The sequence below is a fragment of the Aedes aegypti genome, unplaced genomic scaffold (assembly GCF_002204515.2).
Source record: "Aedes aegypti strain LVP_AGWG unplaced genomic scaffold, AaegL5.0 Primary Assembly AGWG_AaegL5_hic_scaff_714_PBJ_arrow, whole genome shotgun sequence".
In the NCBI taxonomy this organism is placed as follows: Eukaryota; Metazoa; Arthropoda; class Insecta; order Diptera; family Culicidae; genus Aedes; species Aedes aegypti.
The window spans coordinates 1-12533 of record NW_018736401.1 but is presented as its reverse complement, the minus strand read 5'-3'; the positions used below and the strand labels follow the sequence as shown (position 1 = coordinate 12533).

Sequence of the window (12533 nt, the reverse complement as noted above, 5' to 3'; positions counted from 1 at the left end):
AGTGACTGTCGTCAAAACCATGAAAAACCTATCGAATATGCCTTAAATTCATCGAGTAGATATACCTTGAACTGTTTTTCTTCGTTCGGTTATCCGCCGCATCTGATATGTATCGCATTTGTCGTCAAAATAAGAAGAAAATATCGAAGCGAGCTTTGACTTTTGCATCTACCGCCCCGAAGTGCACGGTAACATCTAGAAGAAGAGTAGTAGGCCAAGCCAGACAGCCGACTGCCTAATTGATGCGAGTGCGGAGTGCACTGCGGAGCAGAGCCAACTCAGAGCGCCAAAAAAGAATGTCGAATGTATAAAAATACCGAAATAATAAAAAGAGCATTCCAACATCGTACGATCATACGAGGGACTTTTCTTAGCCTAGTGGCGTAGTCCGCAGCTACAAAGCAAAATTAAGATGAAGGTGTCTGGGTTCGATTTCCGCTTGGTCCAGGGTTTTATCGTAATAGAAATTTCCTAAGCTTTCCTGGTCATAGAGTAACATCGTGCCTGCAACACGATATACGAATGCCGAAATGGCATTTTTGGCAAAGAAGGCTCTCAACTGTGCAAGTACTTATTGAACACTAAAACTGAGAAACAGGCTTTACCCAAGTGAGAACGTAATGCCAAGAAGACGAACGATCGCGAGGAGCATCGCGAATGATGGGCATGGTAACCAACCACTGGCTGCCTTCGTTCAACTTCAGTCAACGACGCTACGGTAGCAAAACAAACTCTCCACGATCAGTCAGACGGCACTTGTGAGAGAGTAGAGAGCGAGGAAATCCGCCACGCCATCTATGACGTCATGAACTATCGTACGATACGCCGAAAACCAGCGCAAAGGAGATATCGAATCGAAAAGTAACTTAACCATGACGGCTGCTCCTCCTCTTCAGGGCCCCCTCTACATGTCCACGCCACATCCACATGACGCATTCGATGAGCATTTATGGGCAACTACGGTGAGGTTTCGATTTCGATTCTGACTAAGCGATTGCCGTGAGAATCTCACGAAGGATGTTGAAAGTCGGAGCAGAACATAAACACTTCGATGTGCCCTTCATAACAGAAGCTCAGTGAAATGGCCAATCTTGAACCGACCTATTTTACAATGGGACCCAAATTATGCGAAACATCAACTAGATTACAGTGCGATGTTTGTCTAGAATTGTTAATTAAGTTTTTAATAAGCTGAATCTCGAAAAATCTCGATGATTTTTTGAAATGGTCTTATTGGATCCTTTCTTTGGTAACTCTTTTTTTATTGAAACATAGCCACATTCACGACTTTCATTGTAATATGGTAGTTTCAAGTGTATAGAACATATAATTGCACTGAAAGAGAGCAAATAATGATCACTCATTGTTAAGACCTTTTCTTAAGTGCAGCAAGAACTATTACATATAATCCTCGTTGTGGCGGACCATGGCAATTCGACACCTTACTAACTAGACATAGTCAGCAAAGACAAGCTGACTGTGCAAAGTTAGCAGTTTTTTTTTTGCCATCAGACCCTAACTGCCGATGTATTCAACATGTATCTGCTTAAAATCTAGCTACTACTGTCGAATACAGATAAAATAAGGAGCGTGAATCGTACCATGTCTGCTTCGCTGTCTAAAAATAGCAGTCTTGAATTTTTGCAAACCACCGTATAAAGTAAAAGACTACCGTTATACAAATTAGTACAAATTGCTCAAGCAGAGTTGGGCATAGTATTTTTGTCGTATTAAGAGCAAGTTAGTTCAGATTGTTTTATGCTCTTGTTGATAATATTGCACATAATATATAGTGTTGTAAAACGTACGAATGTAAAATGTCATTAATGTCCAATAAGATTAGAAAATCTCCCGTGCATCTTTCTACACCACTCATAAAATAACCAGCAATCATAGTTTACGATTTTTAAATGCGACATACACAGAAAGTCGGATATTTTGCGTACCGACCTGCTGCCAATAAATCACAAATAGCAACAGGTCTTCGCGTATCCACTAAAAAAATACGCACCAACGCACTCGTTCATTCGAGACCCATAAAGCGCGAGTCACGTGCCAACGGCATAAATACTTTCCAGAATGGTTACCATTTTACAAATTTATGCCGTCATCATCGAAACCGGCCAGCTATTACAGATAGACAGTCCGTCGTCGTCGACTGCTTCAGACCGTGCGTAGACACGGAATTGCGGGAACCCGTTGTTGCACTGATTTATGGCAACTTGTCAGACCCGGTGACATTGTGCGTTCGAAGATTTTCATCAGATCTCAGATGTCGGACCTAATCTCGTCAAGTGGTGTGATGAGGTTTTTAGTGTAGCATGTAAGATTTTTTTTATGTGGTTGAGCCGATGGCGGAATCTGTTTACCATTCAGCCGCGTTGTAAACGAAACTTGATTTTAATTTGCAAATTTATGACAGTCGAATGAGTGGTTGGTGTTCCGTTCATATAGCATGTGAAATGCAACACATCAAAGTGAATGATTTGGCTTAACTTTAAGAATGACTTGAATGGTATTCATATTTCAGTTTAGCGTAGATTTGCCACAGGATGTGAGCGTTTCCTGATTGATTCGTAATTTAAGTATGAAAAAAACTTGATTGGTGCTATTTATAGAATTATTGGGTGACATGAATGAATAGCAATAACATTATTTCTTGTAGCTTCTATTAGAAAACAAAATCTACAGAGCTTATTACACTGTCTAATTTTCAAATCAATTTATCCTATTTGTCCCATTGCAATGTTGAATTTCCACGCATAACACTTCCGCCACTGTATTTATACGCATACAACCCGAAGCAATTATCTCGAACAAAATATTAAGTACGCAGTTTTTAACTGTTTGTGACTTTGGAAAATCATATTGAAGTTCTTCTTCTCGCGTTGGTTTTACATTCCATTTAGAAAACAACCTGTTTTACGTTTTTTGTATTCATATTAACACTTTTACGTGTCTATAGACGGATAAAAATCTGATCCCCACACCATGATTTACAAATCATGAAATTCATAAATTGGTTAGGTCATAATATCAGGATCACAAATCACGGTTCCTGGAGTCATAATCATGATTCCTTATAAGCGTAACATCCAGTGTGAAAACACTAAGCGGCGCCCTTTGCTTCATCTCATTCGTATCGATCACTCGTAATTCAAGATGACGAAGCGGTTGAGTGGTACAGTACGTGGCTAACAATCGGAAGGTTCTTGGCTCGAATCTCAATATATGCTATTTTTATTTATTTTTTTATTTTATCGATCATAAACAGAAGCGCGACTCAGCATTTTTGGCATTTGAATCATGATTCCGAGCAATCAGCTACAAAAACCTAACGTGTGTGTTGCGTTACGGCAATCTGACTCATAATATCATGAGTCCAAATCATGGTGTATTTTCATAAAACGAAAACACGCTGGAATCATAATATCATGAGCCATAATCTTGTTTTTGGATTCTGATTTCTACCCGTGTAGGGTCAAATTTGATTGAAGTTTTCAATTTCAAAATTTCATTTCAACTCTTTCAACGAAGTTTCGTAAAATTTTATGGTCGATCGCTTAATTCCTCTAGCTTTTGGAACCGTGATCACCGATTCGAAAATTACGATAGTTCCGGTTTTATCGAGTAGAGTACTGGGGTAACCCTACTTGATTCAGCAATCACTTTAAATCGAAGTAAGTCGTTATTAAAGCTTATCATCTGGGGTCTCTGAAACCTAGCTTTCGACTAGGGTTACGGATATATTTTAATACTGAAATACCGGTACAGAGTTGATCCAGTACTGATTTTTTTGCAGTATTCTAAAACTATTGCACTTCGATCCAAATTAATAAGCGATGGAAGGGTGATTATTTGTGAGGGAGGAAAAGATCTGAGAGTCACCTTTTGCGATCCATGGACAAGGAGGAAAAATAAGTCTATCGACAAAACTAGTTTTGCATTTTTATTTTCTTGAGGTGAGAAGTTTTTGGTAGACAATTAAAAACATACGTCAACATCCAGAATGTTGAACCATTCAAAAAATGTTTTTAGGAGTGGTGAAAAGAGAAAAAAAAAGTGTAATAAAATGATATCAAACAGGACTAATGCCGACACTTGTAATGACGAACCATACAAAGTTTGTCTGAAAATTATAAATAAGCAGCGCTGTCATGGAAAAATGTGTTATCATGAGCATGAAACGAGCTCACCAGTTGGTAACTCATCCTCGAATGAACACGAATATCTTTTCGCACTCGCACTACCCGAGCCGCGAAACTTATCGGCGTCCCAAATACGAATCCCCTTGCTAGGGCTTTCTGAAGCACTGCCCAGCAAAACGCACGATACGAGAAAAAAAACCAAACTCTCGGCGTCCCATAAACGAAACCTCTTGCATTTCCCTTTAAGTAGAAAAACTTCCGAGAAATTCCTCAAGATTAAACAAAATGCATAACATGTATTTCATAGATTCCCACAGGAACTCCGTTTTTATCAGAATTCTAAAACTACCACAAGAATCCCAGAATATCTATCGGCAACCCAGAGTTCTTACAGAAATTCAAAAATGCATCTCAAACGCAGAACGCTCCAAGGATCTCTGAATTCCAAAGGAAATCCCATACCTACTTCCGAATTGCAGGAATTTCCTTGAAAAAATCACAATTTCTATAAAAATCAAAGAATTCCTAGCATATTATTCCTACGAAAATCACGAAAATATTATAGTTTTGCCATAAATTTCACAAAAATTTCAAATTCTGTACCGGAATGCCAGATTTCTCTTCGGATTCTCAGAATTCTTGAAGAAAACTCGAAATACCTTTCTGAATCTCAGAATTCACATCGTTTTTCTATGATTTTCATCCAAACCTATTTTTTTACATTCAATTGCACAATCTTCAGTACTTCGAAAGCTAACTACCAGTATTTTGTAGTAAGTGATATCGTTATTTGTACAACTTGCTCTTTGTAGTCTCATGTAGCATTTATTATCGAAAATGTTGTAAACTAAATTTTACAGTTTTTTATTCATTGGTAAATCTATTGCCGTTTTTGAAAATATCAAAGCACGTCTAATTTTTAAGATATTGATTGTAGAAAATGTAAAATTAGACGATTTCAACCAACTTGCATGCAAGTTTGTCAGTTTGTATGGCATTCATTCGCTTAGTTTGCCACAGAATTCCAACTTCATGTGTATAACAAAACTTATGAACAAAGTTCACAATACTTTCGATGCTCAAAAGTTATGTTTTGATGGTTTCGAAAAGTATTGTTTTTTTGTATGGAGCTTGCAGTCATGTTCGAACAATAAATTTATTCTAAATTTAGTCGAGCAACTTCAACCAAATTATATCTGAAATGAAAGTTAATATATTATATATTATATATTGTCTCGTTGGTGGATTGAGACACGCAAAATGTAATTTTTGTCACGATGTGTATTGACCATCATCATACATTGATGGATGATAACGACAAGATAGAATCATACTAATCAAGCCATATTTTATCCGACTTCTTGCAGCAAATCTCTCAGTCTATGGCAACTATCAGACGGCAAAAGCTTCATCCAAATGATCTACACCAGCGACGGTCAGCTCATGGATTGCGAATACATACGGCAGAAGAAGCTTGTCTTTTCATTTCTGAATCGCTTCTACGATGAGATTGACCAGGCTCGTTCCCGAAACTTCACATCGCCGCTGACGGTACCAAAGAAGCACCACTCGCTGGTCTCGGATCACGATTTCCGGGAGTTCATCGATAATGGCATCGTTACATCCGAAATGGAAGATCTCCAGTACAGCGTACAGGGAATTCGCTAACGGACAGTCCTCCGCTGCGGACGCTCCGGATGCCTTCGGCCTCCGAAATCTCACCTACATTCAGCTCACGAGCGAAGATGAACTGCCGAAGGATCTCCACAAACAGCTAAACTACCGAAGACTGAAGCATCAGTGCGATCAGAGGCACGCTCAGATGCGAAATCTCGCCCATGGATTGCAGAGTAGTGATCCACAGGAGCAGCAGACTGCCGGCGAAACCTTGCAAAGGTAATTTGAATCCTTCCCTCTTGTTGCACCGGTTGTCTAACATGTTTGCCTTCCTCATCCTGATACTAACATTCCGTGTTATGTCATAAACTAAGCTATAGTCGGCATGATTGCACTCCGATCACATTCGCACATTACATCTCTCTCGGCATACGCACGCACTCTTCGACCGCACACCTGTCTTGTTTGAATCTTACGCGAACAACGTGAAACTCGAATTTCATCGAGTTTCTCGTCTGCACTGTCCTAGCAGTCACTGTGGTCTGGTCATGCTGTTGAACTCTAACCTCTCTGCCAAAGGGACAGACGACCAGAGAGGCGATATGAGCAAAGCGGTGTTGTTGGGTGGCTCCATGCGTTCTATCTGCTGTACATGGAGGCAGCGAATAGGGAAGTTGTAAATATGTATCACTTCTGCCCGCGGTTGTCATGCGCACTAACGCAACACGACTGCGACGCTACAGCTGTGAGTATCGTGCGACATGACATGTAGAAGTAAGGTTGCATGATTTTCGCTAGGCTTGGTTTGCGCTTGTTCGCATATTTTGACTTTTTTTTTGTGGTGGCTTAACGTTTTTGAGATTCAATGAGAAGGGGGTGTCTGATAATCCTTATCATATTAGTTTCCATAAAGATAGCATTAATAGCGAATCATTCATTAGCTATGCGGCAATGGGTTGCACATTCTTTCACTACTGACCAGCATTACCTTCGGGCTATTCATTTGACTGATTGCGTATGATTTTTCTTCCTCTATCCCCCTCTGGTTATTTTGTTTTGTATGTAATTAATTTCCCCCCGTTGAGTTCGATTTCCGTTATCATTTATCGTTTCGTTTTCTGTTCTTTTCATTTTTTGTTTTTCTCTCTTTATATCCATTGATTCCACGGTAAAGGCATAAGCGCGCTATCGCCGATTGGTTCTATCGCCAAACACCAAGTGGTGCGGCAAGGGACACTCAGCCGAACGTTACCATCAGCTGGGAGGCGCGTCCCGGGCGGACATGTGCTGCCGGCAGCATGACTACTGTAAATTGAATATTCCGGGTATGGCCACCAAGTGGGACCTGTTCAATTACCGTCCTTATACGATTAGCCACTGTAGCTGTGATCAAAGGTTAGTTTCACATCGGGAGGTGGGATTGGTAGATTTTAGTCTTGGGGGGATAATTCGAGAACCAAACAGATACAAGAGTTGGTACCAGTTTTTCTAGACAATACTATATACTTTTTCACAATTTCCTAATTAAGGCGATATTTTACACCGAACTTGGTCGAAACTAATTCGTGACACTTTCAAATTTCGAAAAAAAAATGTGAAATTCTGAGGTTCAATTCAATGATAACTTTTTGGGTATTTACAGTTGATGTAGCTAGTTCATCTACATCCCCATTGATTTGACTGAGACCTGATAAGAGGTTCAACATCTGCTTGAAACTAGAATTTTTCTAGCGTTAAGCAAATGTTTGTCATTCAGCCTTGTGATAGCCACATTAGGTACCGTGTACTCTAAACATAACTGTTCCATGGGGCATTTCACGCTTTAATATATAAGCTGTTTAAAAACAGCAATTATTGCACCAGATAATTCCGTTACAGATCTAGAGGTTCCAAGCATATTGACACCTTAAACAGTTCCCAAATGAAAGACACAAAAATTGCGCTTCAATTCCTAATCATGTTTGATCAGAATCAATTTGGATGATGATCATCTGTCGATTAAAAACAGACGTTTATAATTCAATTTTAATTAAGTTTGAAAGAAATTTCTCATTTCATTCCAAATATGTATGTTACAAGCAAAGTTTATCGTTATAAACGTTGAATTAAACGTTGACTGGAAGACTTATGTTCCTTCCTGAAACGTATAATAGATTATTCAATTGTCGCATTAAGAGTATTTATAGCTATGATAGTGATCAGTTCTGGAGAATCCACACGCAAATTTCAATTACTGATCAATGATTCACTACGCTTTATTCAAATCAGAAATGTTATGAAAGTTTTGAAAGAACGATTTTTTTTTTTTCAGAAACATAGTTCATGTGTTTAGTAGCAGAAAAAACAAACAATCACTTCACTGCTTTTGGAGAGCAAGCATATTGAAGTGGAAGATAATGTACCGAACGAACGAGACAACTTATCGATATTTTTTTTCTTAGCTGAATTCAATGAGCGGCAATTTGGGCACAAAAAAAATCATGCATGATATAAACTGTTGGAGTGATCAATTGATTTGATGTGAACTTAATTGAATTGAACATATGAAAAGACGAGCTTTGAACTTTTAACTCGAATTCAATTCCCTATGTATGGGTAATTTCAGTTGTCCCTATTATGTATATAATATATGTATAAAGCCATGCTGAAGATGTCTGGGTTCGATTCCCGGTCGGTCCAGCAGTTGTAGTTGAGACTTTAATTCCACGTAGTTTAGGAAATTTCTAAATAATTTCAAATTACAATCAAAGGTACCTTTCGCAGAACAGTAATGTTCACTATCAATTATGTTTCTTTTCGACGAAAGTTGTTTCTTAATATATCGTTGTCCCGAACGCCACTTACTCGAAAGTCCAGTTTCTTCAATAGGATCCTAAAATATTTAATGAAATCTTGTTTGTGTTTAGTAATACAGAAAAGCATGTTCTTGCTACTACTTTAGCAATTTTTCCGCTCAAATAGTCTATATCATACAGTCGCCTCTCCACATCTCGATATCGAAGGGACATCGAGATAGGGAGAGATCGAGACAAAGAACATTAATAAAATGAACACTAGATTGAAAATCAACTCCGTTACTAGGAAAATAATAAACAAAACAAACTTCATTTCGAGTTTCCAAATTGTTCTGAATCACTTAAATCTGGTCTAGTTAACTTTGATAATGTTCATATCGACAAATGGAGAGAAAATTGGGAACTAAATATCAACAGGAACACCTCGAGATATGGATATATCGAAATAAGGAGGATATCGAGATATGGAGAGAGAAATGAAGGGACCGAAGCAATCATCGACATAGGGAGAGATATCGAGATGTAGAACATCGAGATGTGAAGAGTCGACTGTATATAAACTTTCATTTTAAAAATAATTCCAAATATACACCTTGACACCTTTGATCTTGTTTAAAACGCCAACAGGATTTTAGTTTTAACGCGGGTGGTTGTTCCTATCTGACATTTCGAAAGAGACACGAAAAAACAAAATACACCTAAAATTTTAGTTTAAAACTAAGGGGTGTGATAAAATCTCAAAAACAGAAAAAAAAAAATGTTTTCAGGCTTAAACCAACGAATAACATTTAATAAATCGAGTAAACATGTGTTTCTGGCCTAAGCGTTTGGCACCAAAATTGAAAAAGGGTTTATGATACTCTTGTCCATTTTCCCTAAATGTTTTATGGCACTCATATGGATCATTAAAATACCGAAACGGCCGCCATGAAATGCATAGATAGCGTCACCGTAGTCTTGTTTGTTTTGACAGAACAGCAATGCTGTCACAATGTTAAATCCCATATACAGTGGTGCCGCTGTTTTGATGCGGTGAGTGCCGAATGAGTGACCATCAATGATCCATTATCGTGACGTGATTCAAATTACTGGACTCATTCAATCGAACCGGTAATCTGATATGCTCACTTAATTTATTTACTAGGTATATACTGTCGTCGTTTTTTGCCTTCAAGTATTTAGTAAACAACTACTATGTTCCTTTTCTTTTAATTTCGCTACCATTAGTGCATTGTTTTGAACTACAATTTTTGTTTCTCTGGAAAATTTGGGGAAGAATAGAACCCCATGACTTCAATTTTATCACAAACCCCTTTTTTCATCATTACCGCACCACTCGTTCTGAATTCCGAGGTTGCCATCAGGAAACTGAAAAAAAACTGAGTAAGATAAGTAACAATGAATAGGTGAACAATAGTATTTAGCCTATGAAATGAACAATTTTCTAAATCATACAAAAAATACAAACATTGTTTTTTACAACTAAGTACAGTCAACTTTTTCATACTCGATATTGAAGGGACCATCGAGTAAGAGAGATATCGAGATACAGAACACACATTTTTCAATTTTTAAACTTATCATTATATTTACGAACACATTCAAAATAGGTAATTTTGAACGTAAAAACTAGTATGTGACGATTTCTGAACTGTCTGCAAAATTGAAAATTTTGATCACCCTAAAATGTGTTGTAAATTTTCGTCTTACTGTCAGTATAGTTGAAATATTCAAATTTTAGAAATTTATAAATATTTGAAACTTTTCGTGAAAATATCGTGTTCTGATAGGTAAACTTGCATAGGAAACCGAAACAGATATCATCGAGTTATAACTTCAACTATTTCAACTATATTGATAGTAAAACTAAAGTTGACAAACACATTTAGTTTAAAACACATCTCTATGGAGAGTTATCCACTTACAGAATTGAAGTGACCATTCCATCGAGTTGGGGAAAATATCGAGATATAGAATATCGAGTAAGGGCGAGTTGACTGTAACAAGTTTTCGGAAGAGTATCATTTCGAGTGATAAAATCTGGCGGCCGTCTTGGATTTTGCCGCCATTTTGATTTCAAGCAGTTGAATGAGTTATCATTCATCAAGTCTAATTTATGTAAGTTCATGACTACGTTTCGGTCTCATATCACAATCGGAGTGAGATCCTATAAGTCATCAGATAACAAACAAGTTTTTAGAAGCCTTTTATGGCTTAAAAACGTTGTGGTAACGTTAGAGCCCGATGCAAAAATGAAGGGTCAAAATAAAGTCCAGTAATCAAAAATCCAACCGACGTTCAATATTTGAAGCATAAAAATACAGGGTGCTCTATCTTTTACGTCGGTGTTTGAAAATTGAATAACTTGGTAGGAATTTAATCAATGTCTATATTTTAAGATATTTTTATTTAATCTGACCCTTTGTAGTATAGGGGGATTAGGGGCATAATGAACACACAGGGCGAAATGGAGACCCCCCTAGTTCTTTGAGAATATGCATATTTAATTAAAAATTCGCTGTACACTGTATGAAATCTGTATTATAAATGAATTATTGACGATATTAAAGTTTATATTCTGCTTAAATTATCCTTTGAAATTAGGATTTAAGTTTTTTCCAGTTCCAAACTGGAATATATGCAAGAACCTATTTCTTGAGCAAAGTAACGAACTAAAAGAAGTTTTCCCTTCCTGTTGGGTTTGAGGAGGAGACCTTTTACATATAAAAATGGTTGGCACTCATTAATAAAATTGTATTTACTAAATTCCATGCAAGTGTTCATTTTGTCCCAATACCTTTTACTAGCATTGTAGTGACTCAATTTTCTATCTCGGTTTTTATGACATTCGATGAGATTTTTGTCAGCATGAATGAATGCAGCACATCGTACTAACCAAGGATAACTGGATGATACATATTGTCGTTTAATGGTCAAAAACTAAGTATTTGCTTGATTTGTCCATTATTATTATCCATTCCTAACCCCCTATCCGGACTATTTCATGAGAACAATATCAATCAGTGGCGGCCTTTATTGGCCACAGCAAATTGAGCCCCTTTTGATGATTTTTCATTACTTTTTCGAGCTTCTAGAAGGGTTTTGCGATGGTTTCTGCACAAGAGTTTCTTGACCTTATCAATGGTTCAAGACAAAGAGAGGAGACAACTCATTGACATTGGCATGTTTTCTAGTCTTTTTGACTTTTTTCCTCTATTCTTTTGTGTGAGCACAACGGTCAGATGAACTTATTTTGGTCAAAATCATATTCACTTCTTGTTGTTTACCAAGAAAAAGGATATAATTTAAAAATAATCAATAAACAATTGGCCAACACACAACTATATTTAGGTATTCAACTTTTTAAAAAGTGTAACCATCGAAAAACTCCTAGAATTCAAAGGGCCTATTTTAAAAGTCGAGTCGATCAAAATGACTCGACTGGAGTCACCGTCGACCAAACAATTCGCTCGACACGACCTCTGCCACTCGAGTTTTTTCGACAGTTGTCACTCTATGTGACTCTATAGAGTGACAACTGTCGGATAATTCGAGTAACAGAGTCGCGTCGAGCGAAATTTTTGGTCGACAGTGACTCCAGTCGTTGATTTGCACGGCGATCACTTCACTCGAGTCGAGAATTGTCACCTCGCTAGGGCTGGTTCATATATTTCATAACGCTTAAATTGGCCATTTTGGACACCCACCGTACCCCTAGTGACGCTTTTTGTATGGATACTCTACAATTTTTGTATGAGCCATAACAACGTTAGGACACCCACCCACCCCCTAAAGCGTTATAATATTTGTGAATGGGCCCCTATACGACACCGACAATTGTCACCTCACGCCACTATTAGAATTAACCCATTCATATACGAATCATTTTTTCGTAGAACTGGTCGGTGTTCAGAGAGACTGGACCAAGTGTTTTTATGGTTTGCAGAAAACGTATCCCAGGTATTCGAAATTT

At 37.7% G+C, this 12533-nt stretch overlaps 1 protein-coding gene across 1 annotated transcript; it reads left to right on the top strand.

Annotated features, from left to right (window-relative positions):
• The first annotated feature begins 5757 nt into the window (after positions 1–5757).
• LOC110681324 lies at positions 5758–7081 on the top strand. The gene is made up of 2 exons (XM_021857078.1): positions 5758–6044; positions 6940–7081. The coding sequence occupies exons 1-2, from the start codon at positions 5758–5760 to the stop codon at positions 7079–7081; spliced, it is 429 nt and encodes a 142-aa protein (XP_021712770.1).
• The last annotated feature ends 5452 nt before the right edge of the window (positions 7082–12533 follow it).